The sequence below is a fragment of the Musca autumnalis genome, unplaced genomic scaffold (genome assembly GCF_047663935.1).
Source record: "Musca autumnalis isolate F117 unplaced genomic scaffold, ASM4766393v1 scaffold_1, whole genome shotgun sequence".
NCBI lineage: Eukaryota > Metazoa > Arthropoda > Insecta > Diptera > Muscidae > Musca > Musca autumnalis.
The window spans coordinates 153,573,084-153,598,851 of record NW_027411644.1 but is presented as its reverse complement, the minus strand read 5'-3'; the positions used below and the strand labels follow the sequence as shown (position 1 = coordinate 153,598,851).

General features: G+C 35.4%; 1 protein-coding gene across 2 annotated transcripts in view; it reads right to left on the bottom strand.

The window, feature by feature from the left end:
* Nucleotides 1-25,768, bottom strand: part of LOC141388590 (serine/threonine-protein kinase 32A) — a 182,958-nt gene that overhangs the window by 52,167 nt on the left and 105,023 nt on the right. For both annotated transcript variants that reach the window (XM_073958535.1, XM_073958536.1), the window contains 2 exons: nucleotides 12,788-12,876; nucleotides 5,799-5,836 (listed from right to left, as the gene is read on the bottom strand). In XM_073958535.1, the coding sequence (XP_073814636.1) occupies nucleotides 5,799-5,836; nucleotides 12,788-12,876 (127 nt within the window). The remainder of the gene's footprint in view (nucleotides 1-5,798; nucleotides 5,837-12,787; nucleotides 12,877-25,768) is intronic.

Here is a 25,768-nt window from a genome sequence, read left to right as displayed (position 1 = left end):
AGTAGCCTTTCGCAAAAATTTTCCAAATAATGTCCTCAGCAATTCTTCAAAACAGTCTGAAACTGTAAAACGCTTATTTCATGTTGTTTAGGCCGTATTTCATATCATACTTTCTACAAAACATATTTCAAGCAACATTCACACAGGCTGTTTATTGTCATATTTGAAATTTTAATGTATTGTTGATATATTTATCAAATTGTCGTTGATAAATATTATAGAAACAACGCGATAGAGGAATTTTACAACAATGATATGTTCTGAAGAGTTGTGTATTACATTCCAGGGAATATTTTTCCCAAAGATAACATTAAGAAAAATTTGACGATTTTGGAGATACGCTGCGAAATATATACAAATCACGGAAATTTTAGATATATTATAAAATTTAAGGCAATAACTAAGGTTATTCGAGTTCATTATGTTTCCAAATACATCTTCTTGTTCTTATCTACAAGTTTGCTGCGGATGTCATGGAAAAATTCGTATTGGTTTCCAAGATATAGCTCCGATTTTCTTTAAAAAGTCAATATTTAGCCATGTTTAGGTAAGGCCATAAAATCCGAACCCGATCTAACAAAACAAAACCCAAAGAGGGTTTTTGTCTATTGCGTCTGAACTTTCATAAAAACTGCATTTGAAATTGTTTGCACAAAATTACCTTGAAAATGTTGCACAGTGTAATCAAACGTATAAATAAGATATTTTTAATTGTTGAGGTCTTAAATCCAATAGAACAGTTTTGTCAAAATACTTATGCCATGCAGTAAAAAATAATTTCCAATACAAAAGAACAACTGTTAATTTAAATTGCTAAAATTTATTACTAATTTTAAGTACTATAGTGAAGCATGTTCCAAAATATTTTTCATATTTCTGTAAAGATTAATCCGGTAAAAGACCAAACACATCATTTTTTCAAACTTGTCAAAATAATTATGCCAGGGACTGTAGAATGTTTCAGAGTTTAGCTCGTATTAGCACTATCGAACAACGATAACAGAAGCGCCGATAGGTCGGACAACCGCAACACGGACACCGATTCGCGAGTGGCCGAACAACTGCAACACGAACACCGAGTTGCGGAACAACCGCAACACACTGAATTTCCCGGCTACTCGGAACAAACGCAAAGGAAATATCAAATCGACGAGTAGCCGAAAACCTACAGCACCAACATTGGGTATCCATTCAACCGAACAATGAAGCATAGAATTCCCGATCATACCCAAACAACGAATCATCCGATCATCTTTAAATCGTCCACTACTGAAGAGTGAATCATCAAGTTCCAGAGCATGTACGCATCCGAAGTTTGTCTACCAGCTGTTCATCCTCTTTAGTACCGCTTTGATTATGGTTTGCTGTAGGCAGGACACCATCAAAGTCCGCGCAACCGGGAATATGAACCCCTGATAGTCCACGATCTTTAGATAGTATCTTCCGAAACATAGCTGCTTCATTAACTCCCTCAATAGATTCACTAACACTTACTCAAGACTTCCACTTAACTTTCTCAACTTCACTCTTGTACTTATTGTTATAAAACTTGTACACGCAGAAAAATATATGTTAGAAATATGTTTGGATCCAAACAAATATTTGTTTGGGACTGGTTGCAAACAAATATATGTTTGGATCCAAACATAATTTGTTTGTGTCCAAACAAATATATGTTTGCAACATTTTGTAACATATCTCAATTTTATTTGTCTTATTTTTTGTGGGTGGAGAGAGTAACAACAGGGATCTCGCGGATGCGGAATGCTGTTTTATAACAAAGAGCTGTGTGTATGGTGTAATAGGAGACTCAGAAGCTTTGGCCAAACACGTGTGTTTCGTGCTTTGTTGTTGTTAACCAACGTAGCAAGCGAAGAGGAAAAGAAACAAAATAATTACGTTGTTCTTTTTTTTTCAGTTGTCTAACTAAAATCGTTGAGTAAAGACGGTAATGTGAGTGAATAAATCAGTGTTTTGTGTTTTCTTAAAGAAGTGATGCTTTTTAGTAAATTAAATACATACATTTTATAATTGGACATTTTATAGTTGAATCAAAAATGTGAATGGAAATATTTTATTGGACAAGGAATAAATCGCATTTTATATTGAAAATTACATCAATACATTTTTCATATACATACATACATATGTGTATTTGAAATATGGATGCACCTATTTTTACATTATATAATCATTTGATTCCAGATGCCGATTTCCCGCTGATGATTTCAACTTTGAGGAAAATGTGTTTTATTTCACAACTAAGTAGAAGCGTTCAACGATGTGTCTATATTATTTTTTCTTTTTAAAAGTGTGACTTTTTATAAATTATTTCATTCAGTTTTTCTTTTATTAAAGTCTGTTATGTATTTCGTTGGAATTTTTTATGTACCTATGTGTCTCTTGTTGCTTTTGTGTTCAATAAACCACCACCATTTATAAATGTGTGTATATGTTAGAAATAGCCAGTGAGCGCTTACTGAGAGCAAGTGAGCATACATTTCAATGTGTTTTACATTGAAAGTTAAAGTAAGCGCCCACTGATGCATGTGTTTGTTTTTTTTTGTGGCTTTTGGGTTTGAATTTGTTTGCACCCAAAAGTATATTTGTTTGCAGGACCCAAACATATGATATGTTTGGAACTGATTGCAAACAAGTATATGCTTGCTGCAAAATATGTTTGGGACATATGTTACAGAGGCTTTTTTTCCTCCGTGTACTGAACCCAATTTCATGCAGTTTTCAGAAAATGTTCAGGAATGTTCCGTGGCCAAAATGCTATATATTGGTAGACAAATTTCGGGGGCCTATAGTTTTATAATCGCTATATTTTCTAATCTTATGAGTGCATCGGCTTGCAAATTAATTTTCGAGACAATCGTGGTGGCGCCCCCGATCAAGAAAAACGATATATTTACAAATTTCCCTAAATGGTGAGGTTTAACGGTCCATCAGCCTTGAAAAACTAAAATAATCTTAAACCCATGGCCTACATTGGAAAAATATTCCCGAGGTGGTCATCATGACCAAAACCTTAGGTCAAATTAATATATATGATCGAATTGGAATTACAAAATATACTAAGAAAACATACAGCCAACTGGAATTCCACAACAGGTTAAAACACTAGTTTCTTTTAAAATACGCTATTACTTCCTCCTTCAAAATCCATCATAATATTTTGAAATACGTATAAGTTTCGCCATATTTCGAATATATTTACTTGCACGTAAATTGTATGTTGTACTCACTATAAAAAATATTAGTCAAATGTTCCGAATTTGGGAGTTATTCTTAAGATGAACGCGTTGGAATGAAACAAAAACAAGTTAGAAAGTATCAGTCAGCTGTGCTGACGGAGATATACCCTCAGCCACTGACCGAAAAAAAGAAAACCCAAATACAATAATTATGCCGTATATAAAATATATTGATTTTGTATCACGAGTTTGCTTTAAAATATGTATTTATGTACCGTAATGTGAGGCTATACCAAATCATTGACACATACCAAACATTTTTGGTAACCAAACTTCTTCATGAAGGACTTTTTTTTTTTTTTTATTATTATTATTTATTTCAAAGGTATAAAATTTCATATATATATATATATATATATATATATATATATATATATATATATATATATATATATATATATATTAATGCCCCAGCGCCTCGTGGACATTATTGGGGCAAGACTAAATCTAACATTTTCAATTTGTATATATGTATACAATAAAATTGAGCAAATGTGAAAAAATTGATTCATGAAAATACTTAATCACATTAGAAGCATTTCGATATTATTTAAGAGATATAATTTTGTTTGGTTTTTAAAATGTGAAATTCTTGGACTATTTTTAATATTCTGTGGAAGGCGATTATATTCCGAACAACCAATATATTCAATTCGCTGTTTTGTAGTTTCTAATCTGCACCTTTAATATGAAGATTGTTACTATTTCTAGTGATGATATTTGTTTGGTTTTGAGAAAATGGTATTACGTGGTAACCAATGTTGTTAACAGCTTTATACATATACATTAGTAGTTGCATTTTGTGAAGTCCGTGTATTGGTAAAATAGTTTTAGATACGTTTTTGAATAGCAATGATGTGGAAAATCTTTGTGGAAGATTGTAAACTAGTCTAAGAGCCTTGTTTTGCGATCTTTGCAATGATTTGAAATCTGTATTCTTTTTGTAACAATATATCATTGGTAAATAATTGTAGTGGCTATGTATAAGAGCATTATATAATAATAACTTAGTTTTTTCATCGAACTTGTTTGTTTGTGACTTGAAATATTAAATTACGTTAAACTAAGTTTGTAAGGAATTTTTGAAAAAGTTTTAGAGTTATCTTGCACAATAGCCATTTTGTATATGCAGACAGAGTTTTGGAGCTCTTGGGCCATTATTTTAGAAAGTATTGACTTAATCCGGAAAAATTGACTTACTCTGGAAAGATTCAAAACGATGCGAGAGGAGCTCTTAAATTTCACTATATCCGAAATTTGTGTGGGAGGTACCCGAATTATGACTGGATGAAATAATACGATGTGCAAAGTCTGAACCAATCAGAAACTCCCTGCGAAAATTATCTTGCGTATCTGCATTTTGGTAGGTGCCGTCAGGGTTTCTTGAGCTTTTAGGCCAATATCTCAGGAAGTATAAACTTGCACAAGAAAACAATTGTACCGTCGTAAAGGGAGCCGCAAGGAAACCTTACTGGAAAAATTCAAAACGATCCGAGAGGAGCTCTTAAACTTCACTTTATCCGAATTTTTTTTTGTGGGATATAATCCATATTCGAACCCGATTAATATCTGGAACGAAGGCTGAGTATATAACTAAGTCCCGGGCCACACTACAGTAATTTCACTGAAATTTTGATATGAAATTATGCGTCTCTAGATCGACGTCCATAGTAAAGTAAAATCATAAAATTGCTGTAGTGGGGAATTCGATTTAAGAACACCTAATTTCATGAAATTTTTTAATGAAATTCACTCTAGTGTGGACCGGGACTAATATATTTTCAAAAAGTTTCATGTTATAGCTGTCGGAGTTGCCAGATGTTGAACCAAAAGTTTTACATTCAGTTTTTTTTTATTTTTGGCCAATGGCTGGAACCACTGTGTGTTGTTGCTGTATAGAAATACATTTAAATATTTCAGTTTGTGGACATAATAATGTTTGTCATTGATTGTCCCTTTCCATTATAAAAATTAAGATTGTCAATTATCAATTATATCCATAAACATAATAATACCCACTTAAGAACTTACGTACGTCCCATATACTCTTTACATTATCAAGATTTGACAAGAGCTATGCGAGCAACGCATTTGGATGCCGGAAACACTCATGAATAAATATGTATGTACTCGTTTGTATGCATTACCATAAGTAGTTTCCGCATAGTTTGCATGTCAGCATGCAACCTCGATTGGAAACTAAGAGACTATTTATATGTATGTGTTGGTTTCGAAGAAATTAAATCCTTCGTTGAATGTTGATATTGACAAATGTCGGGTGATTTTGAAGGCTATGTCGTCGAGTGTAATATTAATGAGATTATTCACAGGAGGCATTTTTGAGAGCAAATTAAATACGCCACTACTGTGGAGTGTTGTAAAATGTATTCTTTATCGTTTCATAAGGATGTAAAGGATACAAGTGTGTGTGCAGTACATCAACATTTTGGACGGAGCTTCCATAGCTTTATATTACAACGTTATGAACATTTATAACGTTCAGGTGTTGTTATTTTAATTAAAAAATTTTAAACTTACCAGCACCATCGAGTAAAATGTTATCCGGCTTAACATCTCTGAAAATAAAAATAATTGTTTTAAATAATTATTGTTTTTTGCTTTTGAGTTAAAAGTAAATAGTAATTCAGAAACACAATGCATTCTTAATTGCTTCCTTTTTTAATTAAATTGAAATTATTAATATTAATAAATATCTATGTTCGATGTTTAATCCATTAGTTCTGGTTTAACGGAAATACAACTATACCATTAGTATTAGTTCAGCGCAATATCTATATATGTCAGTTGAAATATCTCCCATCGGAAAAAGAAGAAATGAAAATTTGCACTAGTACCAGAAAAACTAAGCTAGATATGTTGGGTGACCAAGCAATGGCCCTGACAGGCTTTAACATGGCAAAGCCCAGGACTTATCTTTGGTTCCTCTTTAATCTGAAGTGGACACTGATTTGTAGATAGTCGGATGTTAAAAGATCTGGTCTTCAGTTTCACCCCAGTGAATGAAAGACCACAATTCGATTTTAATGCCAAAATTGGAAAGAAAATACATTTGGCTCAACAGTCGGTACCTTCAGTCTCCACATTGAAAACATCTCACAATGGAACGAAGCTGAAAGATCCTGCATCGGCAAAAACATGGTAGTTAGCAGTGGCAGATTTAGGCATCTCAACATTCATAAGAGCACAGAAAATGAGAAAGGTGAGTGTGTTGGACACACCTTCCTTCTGAGGAGAAAACATCAGTTGGGATTACACCCACTGTGCGCCTTAACTAACTTTAGATGAAAGGTGCTTACATCTGGGAAGTTTTTGGGGATTCTAAAACTACAATGTTCATAGATGAAACAAATAAAAAAACAAAAAGAAGAAAAAAAATTGCTGGAGGGATTTGCAAATAAATCGCCGTCAAAGTTCACATTTTTAGATTTTTTTTAGGTTTTCACGATTTTGCTTAGAAACCGCAAGTCCTATATTAATGGGACCAAAGAAAATTTTGAAGTGAAAATCTTTTACAACATTTTCTTTAGTCCCAGTTCGATAGGACTTGCCGCTTCCAAGCAAAATCGCGAAAACCTTTATTTAAAATCCCTTCAGTGATTTTTCTTGTTTTTGAATTTTTCTCATCTATGAACATTGCTGATTCAAAATCTGCAAGAACTTCCCAGGTGTAAGCGGTTTTCGTTTAAAGTTAGTTAAGTCGCACGCACCGTACATGACATTGTTTTATAAGGTGGCGATACAGGCAGTGCATTGCCACAATTTGAACTTCTATAGCTCAAAAATGGTAAAACCTACGAAAATACCATTAAGAAAAATCTTGTAGAGAGTTTTCACTGCTACAACATTTTCTTTAGTCTCATTATGATGGGACTTGCGGTTTCCAAGCAAAATCGTGAAAACCTAAAAAAACCTAAAATGTTAATTTTGACGCGATTTATTTGAAAATCCCTCAGGCGTTTTTTATTTTGTTTTTTGATATTTGTCATCTATGAACATTGTAGTTTCAAAATCCGCAATAATTTTCCAGGTGTAAGAACCTTTAAGTTAAAGTTAGTTAAGGCACACGGTTTACCTTATTGCAGCAAAGGTACACCCAGAGAAAAAGTGACACCGTTCAACACCGTTTGTGGTCGAAATGAGCACGCCGTTTTCAATTTGGCAATGAAATGGTGTCAATGAACACGCCTGTGCTCATTTTGACACTATACGGTGTTGATTTTGAATCGACCTTTTTCCCTTTGTGTATGTACCAGATTAAACCTAGCAAAAATTACGAACAGACACAACACTGAAGTTGGACATCGGAAAGCTGCAATACTTACACCAGGAGAAAAATGTGGCCGAATTTTACGATTTATCGTCATTTTGACGATTTTTTTTTTGTCCAAAATTGAAAGATGATGTTTTGATTTTATGGTCCAAAATGACCTAAGTGAAAATTGCATGAAATAAACATGATAACTATATTTTGACCGGAATAGTGCATGCTCGATTTTTTTTAGTTTTTTAACGTTTCTAGCAACTTCCATCCAGATTGGTTGTATTTAGATGTCTGGATTTTTTTTTTTTTGACAACGGTACTTCCATTTTGAAGGTATTTTGATGGTTTTTGCTTAATTTTCGAATTAAATCAGCTTTTCACATTTTCGTATAGGATTGATAATGGATAACAATCTTCTAATGTCCTTTAGTCCTTCTAGCGTTTAGTCATTTCGGCTGACTTCATAAATGCAGTATGATGCGTCAAATGACATCGTCGTGACTTCATAAATGTAGCATGTCTTTTTATAGATATCGTCGCGACTTCATAAATGTCACGCGAAACGTCACATTGCGCAGTAATTGCCAAATTTGTGGAGTGTCACCACTTGTGCTGCACAACAATGGACTTTCTTTTAGTACTGTTATACCAACTGACATTTGCGAAGAAATCAAGAAAAATACATAAGAAACAATTAGAAATGGCGGATTTGTGGTATGTAAAAAAAAAAAATAAATTTATTTTCAAAAATACCGAATTTTAAAAAATAAAGCAATAAATGCAGTTAAATTACATGTTTTTTTTGATTGGAAGACTGTCCAACAACCAAAATGTACGTGGATAACTAACAAACATGGACGGTTACACTGTCAAGCAAGCGATATTTGAGCAAAGCATTACCGTAAACACGATAACCATAGGTAAAACCTTCTCCCTGTGAAATCGTTTTTGTAGTGGTATTTAAGTCAGATTTGGTTAAATTTATTGCTGTAAGTTGTATATCATATGAGGAAAGTCTCATTGGCATAACTATCTGCAAAAATCGCATAACACGGTAACCGAACATAGTTTTGGAACATGTTGACGATTTTTGAAATTTTATTGACGACTAGGAGACCCCGGTTCGCGTTGCTGGCCCGTGGTAACTAGTTTTAATGATAACTTGTAATGGACTTTGTGTTGACAATTAAAAAATATGTATTTTCTACCTCACTTCTTCGGTCCATTGTCAAACCGCGGAGAATTTTAAATTTATCAACATATTTTGTCTGTGACCTTTCTTTTCTCTTACGGACTTTGTCAAATTTTTTCGCCCATTCCATGTCCCATGCCTTTATCCTAAAGCGATCTAATTATAAAAGTTAAAAAAAATGGTAGAATTCTCCCGCTTATTGGGACTTATATGTTTCAGTTTTTCATGGTTGATGGACCGTAGAACCTCACCATTTATAGAAATTTGTAAATACATATTTTTAATTTGCAAGCCGAATCACTCATAAATAAATATAGCAAATATAGCGATTATAAAACCATAGGTCCCCGAAATATATAGCATTTTGGCCACAGAACATTCCTGAACATTTCCTGAAAACTGTAGGTTCAGTAGTTTTGGTAAAATAAAGTATTGAAAAGAGTGGTCGTTGTCATCAGTTTTCATTCAGTTTCCGGTATTTTGGCTCCAAATATGTACCTAGGGTATACACAACCCCATTGCCTCCCAAAATGTATGCTGAAACCGATATAATCATAAGTTTGGCTTATAGATATAGCGTTTAAAAGAAAGGCGTGGGGAAGGTACCCCTCCTCCTTCATAAAATATACATAACAACGACAAACATTGAACTTTTGCTGCAAATTTGATGGAAATCGATTCAATAGTATTGGAGGTATAACACATTTAAAAAAAAACAGACGTGGTCGGGTCTTTAGGCCCCAAAGGAGTAACTAGATTAATCCGTAAATGTTTAAACCGAAACATGCGTAATTTTTGCAAATAAAAGGTTTTTTAAATATCGCATAGGGGAGGTAACCTGCCCCTCTGGATTTCAATAAAATATATAGCCTGTTTTCGGGGCCATCCCTGTACCCTGTGGCTGTACTGAAGAATATTTTCTTCCTCATGTAGAAGGTCTACTGAAGATATGAGGAGGCACCCTGTTGTTGTTCTCAGGGCGGCATTCTGACAATTTTGAATCTTTCACCATTGCGTATCACATAATTCCGGGAAGCCGCATAGCATACCACAGACCGACCTATCGCGCTATATGTAGTCAACAAGGTTTCCTTATCTGCACCCCAAGTGCTGCTGGCTAAGGACTTGAGAACCTTGTTCCTACTTTTCAGTTTGTCGCAGATAGCTGCGGCACGCGCGGACGACGTGAACGTAGTGTTGAATGTGACCAATAGAATTTTGGGGCAGTTTGCGGTCTGCTACCAACGACCACGACATTCAACTCTCTTCTATAGTGCGCCGTCCATGTTGTGAACAGATTGGCCGTAGATTTAGTGGCGGATATCTGCATATTCCTCGCGTGGAAAAAGTTGGTAAGATCGGTTAAAGAGCAGTTCAGTTTCTCACAGATGTCATCAGGGAATGAACCTGATGCCAAGATCGTACAATCATTCGAATACGTTACGATATCGATGCCATCTGGAGGGGGCGGAATGCAGGACAGGTAGAGGTTACGCAGTTCCAGAGCGACAGCGACAGGTTGAGAACTTTAGTGAGATACTCCAATCTCGACATTCGCAACATCATTCAATGTAAACCGTGGTGGTTTATCCTCGGCAGGAAGAGATCTGATGCGACGTAGTACTCTTCTCTTTGCCTTGTCACTAAGGGGGTGCTCGACAAACTGTCGATTAAAATAACTTGCGCACCTCTTCGGGTCAGTGAACGTAGCGCCGCCAAACGTGACTGAGGTCTTATCTTCCCTCCTTCCAGGGTTCGAGAGTGACTTAACCGTTGCCCACAATTCGCTTATACCGGTTGCAACTCTTCAGATAATTTAACCATTTGTTTCGCTTATGTTCACCGACCAGTCTGTTAACTTCCAGTGTCAGCCCCCTGACTCTGTGGTCATTGGGATTGGCTCGGCGAAGCTCATCACGCTAATTTGCTAATCCCGTCGTCTCTGCTGGGAAGTTTGGTCTTGATGTCTCGAAACGTCCTTTCCGCTACCCGAACATCAGAAGGATTGGACAGTTCGCTGAAGCGGTGATTAGTGAAGTCTCTGAAAGTCGGCCAATCAGCGTTCCCATGATTGACGAATGTGCGGCTTCAGAAGTGATGAAATCGGGTGGTCTGCTAATGGAGAAAATTATGCGGAGATGGTCTGATCCAAGGGAAATGACGGGTTGCCAGGTGACGTCATTTGACAGACCAGGTGACGCGATGGTTATGTCTGGCGAACTGTGACACTCTCTTCTAATTCCGGTAGGGGCGTCCTTACTGACCGAGCAACACGTAGAGCTGTCAATCTCAGCCAGCGCTGTACCGCTCTGGTTGTTTCCGAAGACCGACTGTCACATTTCATGTTGCACATTAATGTCCCCCAAGACCAGGCGGTTATTACCTTCCAAAAGCTGGCTTATGTTAAGCACTTAACCTGAAATACAGCTATTTATCGGTGGGATGTATACGTTCAGCAACTCTATCTCGGCATTTCCACACCTAACTGCTACGCACATATATTCAATGTATGGGTCATTATAGACAGGCTCAAGCGAGATAGGTCTGCATTGAACAGACTGCACAGTGGTCCTACTTGTATGGAAAGGAGTGCCAAAAATAGTTCTAATCGAACTACCGCCACGAAAATAGGTTTATAACGAGGCAAAAAGATATAAAAAATTAATGGATGTAGGTCCACATTTAGGTATAGTCCCCATATAAAAGCCCCCATATAAAAGTACCTCCCGATTTTTGTATTTTGACGAATTTAGATATATTTTCCAACCGATTTAATTGTAATTTTGCATTTTGAGTTCTGAGTGAACAAAGAAGCTCCTTGCAAAAATATTGAATATAGATCTACGGTTAGGTGTAGCCCCCATATTTTCCAACCTGGAAATTGTACTTTTATTTTTTTAATTTTGGAAAAAATTGTACCGAATATTACAAATTTGACGTGTTTACAGAATATTTATTTCAATCGCAATCAATTTTGTTGCCAATATTTTTTCGATTTTTGTCCACGGGCTGAACCTCAGTGAACTGGTGCAATAGGAAAGCTAATCGCCACCTCCACTTCTGGTGCGATCCTTCCTTAGTACGTTGTAACCTTCACAACGCTGTAAGCCGCAGTTGTTGTTGAGCTTGGTTTCTTGCACCGCCGTTTCTTGCAGACTCATGAAGTCCACTATTTCCTCGTTCTTAGATATGCGTTAACGTGAATATTGTCGTCGTATGAACCTCGAACTGTTTGACTATACAACTGGAAAACGAGATCGCAAAACACGATATTCCAAATTGGAAAAGTAAAACAACAATTAGAGAGGATTGGGAATCTTTTCTTAGTTCGGTTTATACGATTCGCACAAATGTTCTGTGGAATAATTAGTGTGTATCAGTAAGAGGTGTTCAAATAAGATTATCTATGCAAATTCCATGTGGAAGAGGATGTGTATGGTCATTGATAAGTTCAATCTAGGATTAGAGTTTTATTATAATGATCATAGATTGAACCTAATGTTGGTTGGTCTAACTCAAATTAGTTAGGATCGCTGACTAAACGGTTTAAGGAATCATTCCTAAGATGATTATATTATCGGAAAAGTTGGTTATTGAGATCTTTGGAACATTTTGTAGTTGATATATTCCCATATATTCTTAAATAACTGATTATTCATGGTTTCTATATATGGTATTCAAAGTTACTGCACATATTACTAAACTCAATAATTTAATAATCATTTCCTCAATTGGGCCACCTTTGCCCCTGTTACGCATGATGACCTTTTTTACTTGTTTTGTACACAACAATTCAGTTTTTAATTAAAATGGTTCTTTTAAATGGTTCTTTATAACAGTTGTGCCCGAGTCCAAAATAACAATCATACACAAAATATTTGCTCTTTACTTTTTTACTTTTCTCTGTGTATATGCAACTTTTTTGTGGAATTTCATTTCACAATGGTTTTATTAACGCTTTCGGCTAATTTATCATCGTTGTTTACGAAAATACCCAAAAGAATTTATTGTATTCGTTCAAAAAGTTTTCCACATGAATGCATCTCAACTCACCTGTGAACGACACGTTGCAGTTGCAAATAGTCTAAAGCACTTCCAAGTTCACACACAAATAAGGCAACAGATTCTTCAGAGAACTCCACCTGATGGGATAGGGAAAAAGGGGAGAAATGAGAAAAAAGAACATGAATACAAAATGTTTAAACATACGAATACTCCCACGTACATACAATCATACAAAATGTACCGTTAGTCAACTAAATGTTTGCAAAACGTAACATATTATACATTTTCTATGAAACACCGTTTTATTATTATTATTTCCGTGGCTTCCCTTTCGTATTATTGAAGTATCCTAATCTATCTATGAAAGCAGTAGTTTATGAGACCTCCTTACATATAGTTAGCGGATTATTCAAAATAAATAAAATTACATCTATGACAACATTTAGTTGTCTAACTGTACATGTTTTCTAATACACACACATCACTTGTGTTTGGTTTATGAATATTAAGGAAACTGAATAAATAATCCAAACGCAAAAGTCCAGATGGTAAATAAATTCAAAACAAAAGAAGATAGGAGAAAAACAAAAACTTAATCCATAACATCTGAACCTCAAATGTTAATATCAAATAACGAGAACAAAAATAAAATAATGCAAATGAACAAAAGAAAACAATTCTAATATTACTACAACAATAATAACAACAACTTCTCTTTTGTATATTTACTAAATAAGAGCTGTAAATAATTGATGAGCCCAGAGAGTTGAAGGAGATAAATAAAATAAAATAAAAATAAGGGATATTTGAGGTCAGTGTTTAACTGCAAAGGGAAAGAAGACCACGATTTAATTTATAATTATTTTTAACTTCTAAAGATAAGTTGGTTAGATTACAAAAGTGGTTGCTCATTAATCTAAGAGTACATTTACATCAGAAAACAATTCAGGTTTTAGGGCAGTTGCGTCATTTAATTTCTAAAATTCGCAAAATTTGACGTCATTTATGTGCAACAACACACGAAAACACCATACCATAGACTAATGAATGTATAGACAGAGAAATTGTAATGTGTTTTTTTTTTGTGTCAATACGCTGTGTGTTCACTCAATTGCGTTTTGTTTTGGGGTAAATTGGATGTAGATCCGGCCAAGATTACCCACATATTGTCGTTTACCATCATAAATAGTTCAAAAATGTATAGTTATTACCATTTTAAAAATTGAGTAACTCGTAAGCTGACTCAATTCTCATTGAGTGAGAGAATTTTACTGAGAGGATTTCTTGGTCTATACATTCATTAGTCAATGACCATACTATTACATGTGAACCTACGTACTGGGGTGACGTATATTGTAGAGGTGGCATGTGGGTGACGTAAAGGATCAATGATACCAAGCAACGGTCCTGACAGCCTTTAACATGGCAAAGCACAGGATTTGTCTTGGCCCTACTTAAACACCCGTTAAAGGTAGGGAGCATACACGTGCGGCGCACAGTGTAGCCGCTTCCATACAAAAGTGGACAAAAATAGAAGGCGTTTTCCTAGGTTGATGAATTTTTGTACAAACTTATGAGGGCATAGGAATAAAAAATATCAACTTTGGTCCATATCGGTTCAGATTTGGATATAGCCCCCATATTTTTTTAGATTTTGCTACAACTCGTTCAATTTCGATCGAATAGCCTTTAAATTTATTATCTGTTATTTTCTTCGGACCCTGAGTACCGATTTCTACAAAAATCGGTTCATATTTGCGTATATATCTTTCACTATAAATCGGTCAATTTTTGAAAAATAGCCTTCAAATTCACCATGGGATGTTTTCTTATGCCATTTTTCAGTTTCTCCGATTTTGATAAAAATTGTTTTAGATTTGGATATAGCTCTCATATATATTTTCGCCCGATTTTATGTATTCGATGCACTAAACACGAAATGTATGTGAAATATTGATTAAATTAGGAAAATGTGACGTACATTTTCGTAATTGTGTGACATCGGGCGTAATTATATTCGAAGGCTATATTCCCTGCCTTTTTTTACTTGATGTGCTGGAATCAAATGAAGTCATTGGATCCCCAGTCATGGTTGTACGGCGGATGACCCATCCACTTTTGTCTGATGAAACAGGCGCTGGTTTGAATCGATGTGTGGGAGTCCACATTGTCATGGTCCAGAATGATTCGTCTTCTCTTGTTCGTTTTTCGAATTTCTACAAACAAATTGTAGTGTACCACTCAGAATTAACCACCCTTTTTCCTCAAGCCGTATAATAGTCACAACAACAGAAACAGGCGACCTGTTGCTTCGAAGTGCTTCCTACATGAACAACTTTCGATTGATTTGGTTCGCTTTCGAAGACCCAAACGGCCGATTCCTGCTTTGTTTCGGGCTCATAAGCATAGATCCTATATTCGTCGTCTGTGACAATCTTATAAACGTCTTTTGAAGCACCGCGATCGATTTTATGCACAATTTCTTTGAAACAATCCACAAGAGCCTTTTTTGAGCGACTGTCCAATTTTGCTGGATCTAACGAGAAAAATCCATTTTTGCGGCCAGATGTTTATGCAATATCATATATTAGTTGGTGGAGGAAACGCCCAAGGATGCCTCTATCTCACGGTATATAAGTCGGCGATCTCGCATTATCCGTTCACTCACGGCATATTTCTTTTCTGGCACAACGGCCGACTTTGGACGACCCTGACGACCTTCGGTTTTTGGCGAGGACCGGCCACGATTGAATTCATTAAACCAGTTTTTCACAGTTTTTTTTATCGGCATACAAAGATTTAATTTGATCGATGCACTCTTGCAGTGATTATCCACGTCGTAAGTTGTGAAAAAATCTTGGACCCCGTTTTTCATTACATTTTCCGTTATAAAATCAAAAAACGAAGTGACCCAAAGAAACCAAAGATATTTTCGTCTTCCATGGACTCCCAAAACACCGAATTTATGCATCAGAACCCCTGCAAAATTTTGTTGTCAACTTTTGTATCATAGTGTTATTTTAGTGGTCATCTAATTTTCATATGATTATCACTTTAGATTACCTGGGAAATATTTTTAATATATAAAGAGATATAACTTCGTTATGGATTCACATATCGACAAAATTCTTTCAGATTCGTCGTATCTGATGTATTTACTATAAGAATTTTTTTTGATTTTTGTCCACAGCGACAACACTGTGCGCAAAAAAACAACCCCGACGACCAACGTTTTGAGTACCACGATCTGCGAATCTACACATGGAATGTCCGGACTCTTTACAGAGTAGGTGCAGTTTGCGCACATTTCACATTTTTAGGTTTTCAGGATTTTGCTTAGAAACGGCAAGTCCTATCGAAATGGGACTAAAGAAAATGTTATGGAGAATTTTCACTAGTACAACATTCGATAGGACTTGCCGTTTCCAAGGAAAATTCTGAAAACCTAAAAAACCTAAAATGAGAACATTGTCCGCGATTTCTTTAAAAATCTCTCCAGCGATTTTTTCTTGTTTTTGGATTTTTCGCATCTCGGAACATTGGTGTTTCAGAATCCGCAAAAACTTGTCAGTTGTAAGCACCCTTAATTTAAAGTTAGTTCAGGTGTTGTATTATAGCTGCCATGAAAGGAAAAATGAGTTACGTGTTGGATTTATGGTAAATCGGCGGCTTAAGTTTTACTCCGGTTGATGAGAGAATTGCCACAGCCCGCATAAAAGCAAAGTTATTTATCATCAGTCTCATCTGCGTCCATGCTCCGATGGAAGAGAAAGACGAACAGACCAAGGATATATTCTACGAGAGCCTAAAAAGAGCATATGACCGCTGCCCTGGGCATGACATTCTAGGAGATTTTAATGCTAAAATTGGGAAGTAAAATATCTCTGAGGCTGATCGATTTTGCAACTACAAAAACATGGTAGTGAGCAGCCCCAGTATTGGGATTCTCTAACGAATTTCTTGGCTACCGACAAAAATCGGTAAAATTGAAATTCTCATCATTTCGGTAATTAACGTAATTTGTCGGTCAGTTAGCAACTAAAATAATGTTGTCGCTAAGGGCTACCGATAGTAACAGTGTTGAGAACTTTTATTCATACTTTTCATTCATAATTTTGCGGTAACCAAAAAAATGCGTTAGAGAATCCCACTACAGGTTCCAACACCTCGACATACACAAGGCCACGTGGATCTCCCCACTGTGTTAGTTGTCCGATCGGTTCGAGGAGAGAACATCGATTCAGACCATTTCCTTGGCTACCGCCAAGGTACGCACTCGTCTCAATGTTGCGGCAAAAGTGTGATCTAACACAGGGAGAAGCTGGATGTCGAGAAGCTGCAAACACAACAGATAGGACAAGCGTACTCCCCTCAACTGACACATATGCTGGAGACGGCACTCCATGTCCTGATATCGTGGAAGCGCAGTGACAAAGAAAACCCCACTCCCTTCAAACTGCAGCAAGATCTATACATATTTGGGTACCAAAAACCGCCACCTTAAAATCCATGGTACGATCAGGAGTATTAGAGAAGAATGTGGCATAGAGAGCAACACTGCAGTCAGTAGCAACACGAAGCGCCAAAGAAAAAATATAGGGAGAAGAGAAGCGTATTGTCAGAAGGACGAGGAATAGCAGGAAAAACGTAAGCGTGTGGAACTCGAAATGTTCAGGAGTCAGAATGAAGACCGAAAATTTCATCAGAGTGTAAAACACCAGACTGAAGGTTGTGGTACAGGCACAGATACAGTACTGAGGATCTGGAAGGAGCATTTCATCAAACTTTTGGTATCGAATATGGGCGACGATGAAGATACCGCAAAACCAATCCCAAACGACGGCATTAAGTCTTTCCGACCTAGCCAAAGTGAGGTCAAAACAGCAATTAATCGACTCAAGAACAATAAGACAGTACTATGGGGTGCTTGCCCAACTGTTAAAATCCGATGGCGACATGCTGATAAGGAGTATGCATCAGTTGGTTAGCAAAATTTGGCTGGAGGAATGCATACCCAACGATTAAAACCTCAATTTTCTATGTCCCGCGCATAAGAAAGAAGGCAAGACGGTTTGTGCCAACTACATAAGTCATAAGTCTCCTACACATAGCATATAATTTGTTATTGGACATATTGTGTGACATTGGCTGAACCAAGATCAGCAGATAAAATAGGAAAGAAACCCTCCAAGTCTTTTAACACAAAACGAGGTTCAGACGGTTAAATGTCCCGGCATATCTAGTTGCTATACTCCAGGACTACTTCCGCAACATAATCCTGATATATGAGACTGAAGAAGGTATAAAGGAATACCAAATAACAGGAGAAGTACCACAAGGATCTGTTCTTGGACCGCTGCTATGGAATGTGTTGTATGATGGTGTCTTAAGGCTACAACTTCCAGAGAAAGCTAATATGATTGGGTTTGCGGATGTATTGCGCTAATTGTAGTTGCAAAAACAATCGAAGAGGCAAGAACAGTCTCAGAAGCCAGCATGCAGTTGGTTAGGTCATGGCTGTTTCCACTAGGCCTGGCATTAGCCGATCAAAAAACGGAAGCAATCTTAATCACAAGTCGTAGTGTAGTAGAAAGAATAAATATTCAAATTGGATACTTTATAATCACAACAGCGGAAAGCCTTAAATACCTAGGCGTAATGATAGACAATCACCGGTCTTTTAAGAATCATTTAGATTACGTAAAGGAAAAGGCCAGAAAAACTTGTAGAGCGCTGTCTCGTATTATACCAAACACATTGGGACCAGGATACCCAAGAAGAAAAATACTAGCAGCTGTTATAAAAAACATTATTCTCTATGCAGCATCAATGTGGGCACAATCCATGAAGTACGCCACGTACTATGCAAAGATAAGTTCAGTTTATAGGCTTGCAGCGCTACAAGTATGCTGTGCATATTAGGGTTATGACTTTTTGACATTTTTCCTCAAAAATGATTTCCTGTAGCAGGGATGAATGAACTTTTGCCTAATAATCACTACGCTATCGCTTATTCCATTGAAATATAAAAAAGTTCACGCACAAATCGATTTTAAAAATATAATTTTTTGAAAAAAATGTATGAATGAATTTTTTTTTTCAAAAATTATTTTTTGTTGCACTAATGAATAAATATAAGCCTACTAATAACTATAATAATGTTTATTTCATTCAAATATTGAAAAAGGTCATGCACAAACCACTTTGAAAAAATTTTAAATTTTTTGTTTTTTGTTAAAAAATTATATCTTTAAATAAAAGCGTTTACGACATTTTACGATTCTCAGAATTGAAGAAAATTAGTGACAAATAAATTTTATGTTAGTTTAATTATCTCATGTGACTCTAAAGTTTATTTTCAATTGTATATCTGCTTACAGTGACTTCAAAAAATTGTCCATAATTTTGATAAGATCAAATTTTAAAATCATTTGTGCGTGAGGTTTTTTCACCGAATCACCTTATAATTATGATTTTATGTAATCTTGTGACAAAACTCATCACGCTATGATATAGGGATATGAGGTTGTAAAAAAGTCATAACCCTAGTGCATATAGGACTGTGTCCGACGATGCAGCCTATGTTATCGCTGGTATGATTGATATCTTAGCAAGATAATCTGAATTGTTATTCAATTTACGGAGCTCCCAGGAAACCGATATAAATCCCGACATCACAAGAAGACGTAGCACTATCAAATGCAATGAACGGAAACAAACAAAACGATTCCCGTACCAATCACACAAAGCCACAAACTTTTCAGCTTCTCTGAATCGTTTCATTCTCACAACCAAAACAAAAACACAAACTTTTCAATGTAAAAAGATGGAAACCGTACGATTGCGTAAATGTAACTTCTGCTATGCTTTGCCGAGTTGTTTCATTCACCACCCAAACAAGAAGTATTTTTGGGAAACGTTTGCCGTGCGTATTGTCAATGACACACTCAGAAACACACACATGTGATTGCTTAACAACCCTATAAGTTAGCATCACCATACCACAGTGAATTTTATCAACCACCAATCAGCATACCACAATGAATTTTATCAACCACCAAACGTTTTTGATTTATTCACATGTGTTTAGTACTATTCCGTTTTCTATCTGCTCTTGTGGAGTGGAGTACTTTTCGCTTTTCGTTTTGTTCGCACTCACGAATATAAACAAAACAAAACTAAGCAGCGAGCTCGGCCAACGAGGGTTATGTTTCGTTTTGTATTGTTCCTATGGAAAATACGAAACGAAACGATTGGAAATGTTATTTAAAGTATTTTTACGTACTCTGATCAAATGGCAAAGCAAGTGGTCAGGTTCTACAAAATGTGGATACGATGGATGGACGTGATAAGAAATGTGAAGACTTGGTCAAATAGGCGACATGGATTCCTAACTTTTTATCTCACCCAGTTTCTCTCCGGACATGAATGCTTTAGGCCGTACTTGTATCGTTTCGGTCTTGACTGCTCCCCTAATTGTCCTTGCTGTGTGGAATATGTAGAAGACCCATATCATGTTTTCTTTTTGTGTTTGCGGTTTAGTGTAGAGGAGCGGCAAGTCAACAATGAAGTACGTGTTTAAAATATAATGGAAATAATGATGGTGTCTCTCGACAACTGGGAATTTGCCTGTGAGTATGTAAAGACAATCATATTGGAACTAGGTAGACAGGATAAGATTCGAAAGCGAATACAAAATAGCAGTGTTCTTTAGAACACTGCGACGAAATGCTTGTACGCCGGTACCGCAGGGATAGTGGATCAGAATAAAGGGGTTATTTTAGCGTGTTAAAGTCCCAAACACGTGGCGAAGTCAGGTTGCCAGAGTCTTTCGAAGATTTTACCCCTCCAAAAAAAAGGTTCAGACAAGGTGACAGTCTATCGCGTGACCCATTTAAAATACTACTGGAAAAGGTCATACGAGATCCGAATATATATACGGTCAAAGATAAAATAGCACTATATACGATAAAGTTATAATGTTACTGGTCTACACAGATGATGTTGACATGCGAAACGTAACAGGCTGCTTTGCAAAAATTGAAAAAGAGTCTGCCAAAGTCTGTCCCGCTGTCAACGGCGACAAGATGAAGTTTATGGTATCAACACGCCAGACGTCTAACAGACTTTGACCAGTAAGTAAATCATATTATTTTCCTCGGAATTGCCATAAATAAAACCAACAACATTAGTTTTGAAATCGAGAGAATTGTAATATTGGCCAAGATGTTACTTTGGTCTAAGTAAACAGTTTAAAAGCAAAACCACCTTCCGTCGAACAAAATTTACACTCTACCAGACACTGATACGTTAATAAAACATTGAAGAATCGTAATCGGGGAATAAAACAACGTCTACACGGAATTAAGTTCAACCCTAATTCCGTAACAATATTTTGATGAGTTTTTATTTAGGATTAGGATCTTACATATAAGATGATTCGATAAAAAGCCTTTTTTTGAAGTCACTGTAAGCAGATATATGTACAATTAATTGGACACACGCTTTAGAACCACATACATATGTACGTGTAGTATTATATGTCATTTAGATATGACACCATTAGCCGGATTTAGCGCATTATCAGGTTTTATTTGCTAAATCCAGCCAAAATCTACCAGATTTCCCATACAAAAATAAATCCTCCTATTAAGTGGATTTGTTTTAAATCTGGCGTAAATCCTCGTATACAACTCTGTTTTTAGCAACATGTTGCTAAAAAATACAAAAAGTTGCAAGCTGGCACAAGAAACAAGGTAGATGCATCCGTGAATTGCTACACTTAAAATAATTTAAAATGTAAAAATTTGTAAACAAGGCGGAAAATTAAATTTGTTTTGATGTACAAAGTTGATTTTAATCCACCAAGACTAATATTTATGATGTCTAAACGATAAAATAATTCTTTTATTTATTTTAGATGGGCAAACTGCGATAAAATAATAATTTATTTGCTCTTTATTTAACATTAGTAGCATAATGTGCTAACATTTTCAGTATTAAACAATACATTTGTAATTTGACGTATGTTTTTTGAGACGAATTCACTTTACAAAAAATTCTTTTGACGTTTCACATTCGTTCAGATGGGCTGATGCATCTACCTTGGTAATTGTGCTATGAACAAAAATCAGCTGACTGCCATTTAAATCCTCCAAAATGTATATCTAAATGCAATGAGATTTGTACTGGATTTATTAAATCCAGTCGAGGATTTATGGCTAGTCTAAATGAGCTATTATAGAGAATCATTAAATACACAAGAAATTTATATGTTCAATGAATCTCAGCGGAGGTTGTCTTTGTTGGGGTAGGAGTTGTAACAGCATGTTTAAGTATGTCGATACGAAAATGTACGTGAATGAAACATACCCAAACTTTAGTTTTCGAAAAATTAAGAAAAGGCTTCTAAACAAAAAACCAATTAGAAAAAGACACACGTGTTTGGTAGTTTTTTTATGCATTCATTTTCTTATCGACAAACAGGCTGTTAGTCTGCACAACTGAGAGAGAGAGAGATTCATTTTTTTCCATTGGGCCTTCAAGTATTTGTGGGTTTTTCATTAACTACTGAACCAGTGATAAGCCCATAAGCAAGAAATAAGCCGGGTTTCAGGCATCAGAATAAAGGTCTTTCCTTAATCTCCGTTTTACCATTGCAGAAGGCTGCTTTAAATCTGGCATATAAATAGGGGTGTCTTTTTACTAACTAAATGTTGCTGAAACATTTTTTTCAGCAACTTTTCCTTTACACAACTGTCAAAATTTGCAACATTAGTAATAATTATTACTAATTATCATGTAAAAAGACACTGCTATTATATAATTTATAATTGCAACAGCATTTGTGTAATAAAGCTACTTTCGGAACATAATCGAGTTGTGAATATGATAAAATGTTTGTTTCAATGCAAAGCTGAATTTCTTCCAAACATTTTTTCTAAAAACAATTTTAAAAATCATTAAATTCGTTTGTTTTTAAAATTGTATGGCATATTATTCAAATAGCACACACGCATACACAGATTGTGTATTTTGTTTTGACGTTATATGAACAGTCGAAAGAAAAAATTAAATTGACAGAAGGCTTTAGCTAACCTTTATTATTAAACCATGTTTTTAACAAATAATTACAAAAAAAAAGTAGTTTTATTGTACTATAGAAATTCATTTCATGCGTTTTATTTTACATAAGTGACTGAAAAAAGAAAAACGTCAACAAAAAGTTTTTACAAAATAATACTTGAAAAAGTTGTACATTGAAATTCAATTCAATTGGTTTCAAACTTCTAAAGAATTCTATATACTTCTATATCAATTAAATTAGCTATATTAAAAACTTCACTTTCAAGTGATTCAGAATCACCTGTCTCATTCGATTTATATAACTTTTTATAATGAAAGGTGGGTTCAAATTTCTACAACAAATGGAGCTGTTAGAACATTGAGTATTTATTCTCAATATAGCTTCTACGAGTAACGACTCGTACTACATTTTATGTTTAAATTGTTTTTTTACAGAGTGCATAGTAGAAAATACTCTTTCTACGCATTCATTACTTATTGAAACGAAAAGCATATTTAATTCCATCTCCGAAAACTCTAGAAATGTAGTTGATCCTGCTGCATTTTTATACCCTCAGCATTTATGCTAACGAGGGTATATGGCGAAAAACAAAAATCCTTTGCAATTCCATTTGAAAAAAATTAAAAAAAATTTTTGCGAGCACATCTACAATTTTTGGCTTAGAGGCTAAGAAAAAAATTGTTGTTTCAAATCTGTTCGCGTTCACAAAATTGGATGATGCGCGCAAAAGTTATAGCGGTTTTTATTCTCATATAAAGAAAAAATATTTAAAAATATCTTATTTGTTGTTATGATAAAATGTATGCATAAATCGTTAACAGCATTCCATATCTATTCATAGATGTTTAAATAGTTATTAAATTTATTATTATTTTTGCGGAAAATCAAAAACTAATACAAAAATTTGAAGAAAATCCAAATAATCCTTCCCAGAGTCCGTACAAACCCTCAAAATATAAATTAAAAAATATATGCGGAATCTACCAAATACCAAATTTATAGAGATTCGGTACATAAGTTGCATATTATAGCAACAACAAAAGAGAAAAACTTATTGTTGGAAAATATTGTTGCAAATATATTTTTTGGTTTGATTCGAAAAATTAAAAAAATATTTGGGAGTTCTCCAACTATTTCGCTAAAATCCCATACAATGATTAATGTGTACTGCTAAAACTTCATCAAGAAATATGGTTTACCATCGTAAAAGCTTATTTGCTTACTGTGATAACTTATAAGTATAGGAAATAAAGAGTAATATTGAAATTACAATTATTCAAAAAATGTGGAAATTAAAAAGCCTATTATTCGCGAATTAGTTAAAATCAGTTGATGCGCATCCGTTTTTGGATACAGCGAATCAATCTCTTTCAATATCTATGCATATTTCGATGTTTCACTCAGCGGTCAAAGTGTGAGGCCAGTTGCATCATACAATGCAAAAAACCTTAAAGTGGGTAAAAATCGCGCAATTTGCATACGATTTTGATGCGCATCCGGTTTCAGTAGCACCCATCAAAAATACGTCTATATACACATATTTCAAACAGATTCTTCAAGAACCGCGGATGTGCCTCCACATTCTATTTTTGGTGAAAATCCCATACTACTCGCGAATCTCTGTAATTTATGACACGCGTTTTCGCAAATATTATAATCGCGTATAAAGGGTTCCATTTACGTAAAAAATTTTAAAGAAAATCGCGGTTTAGTACGCGGATTTGTCAAAATAAATTTTTGCTGATTTTCCTATTTTCAGGGTATCTATATCCGCGGTTTTAGTGGATATATTCGATCGCGGATGGGCTCATTAGATCCGTCGCGTAAGAAAAAACTAAATTCACGCGGGGTACAAAGGAAATTTAATGGTACTTGTAAATTCTAAACGCAAAACATAGGTTTTTTAAAAAAATTCACGCATCAAATATTGGCCTTTAGACTCCAATTACTAGGATGCTGTAAGGAGCACACTCATGAGATATGCATTAAACGAAGTAAAATCATGAGTTCTATAACCCTATTATGAGTTTTGAATATTATCTTGTTGCGCGTCCGAATTATTAAAAAAAATTCAAAAAACCCCGAAATTCCGGCTTCAAAATGTCAGCATCAATTTTGGGTGGATGCAGTGGATATATCGAAAAATGCCATATCATCATATTGCCCATGAAGTATTCTTTGAGTCTTTCTTTGGGCATATGTCTATAAAATGTAAGGTTAAGCCAGAAATCGGAAGGGAGCATAAAAAAACTTGTTGGTTTCAACCCATTTTTACCTATTTTTCAACATTGATGCCAACACAGCTTCCACGTACATTAATTTTAATTGTCGTCCTTATGGTATTCCTCCTAAAATACTTCATTTTAAAGAATTTCAATCATTCTATATAGAATATGTTAACAGTTCGCGAATTCTGAATGGGTGAAACTCGGATTCATCGATTGTAAACAATTTTTGTTTTTCGCCATATACACTTTCATACGGGCAAAATGTGCCTCATAGAAATAATGGTTTTAGACCCCAAGTATGTTTGGACGAAATGTGTTTCAGAAAATTTGGAGTCGATTGAGCAATGTCCGTCCGTCTGTCTGTCTGGCTGGCTGGAGCGCACGATAACTCTCGAATGGATTAACCGATTCGGTCCAAAATTTGGCTTTCGTAATATTTTGCCCAAACTTATTTTAAGTTCGAAGATGGGCTATATCGGTCCACTCCTTCCGGTACTTCCCCCACAAAAGTTCGAAAATGTTCGGAAAATTTGTGCGCACAATAACTCTTGAAGGAAGTAACCGATTTGATCCATACTTTGCACATCGTAAAATTTCTACCAGACTTAGATGAGGTTCCAATATCGACTCAATCGGTCCACTCCTTCGGGTACCTCCCACACAAAATTTCGGATAAGTTCAGATTACGACCTCCTATACGACGATACCAGTTTC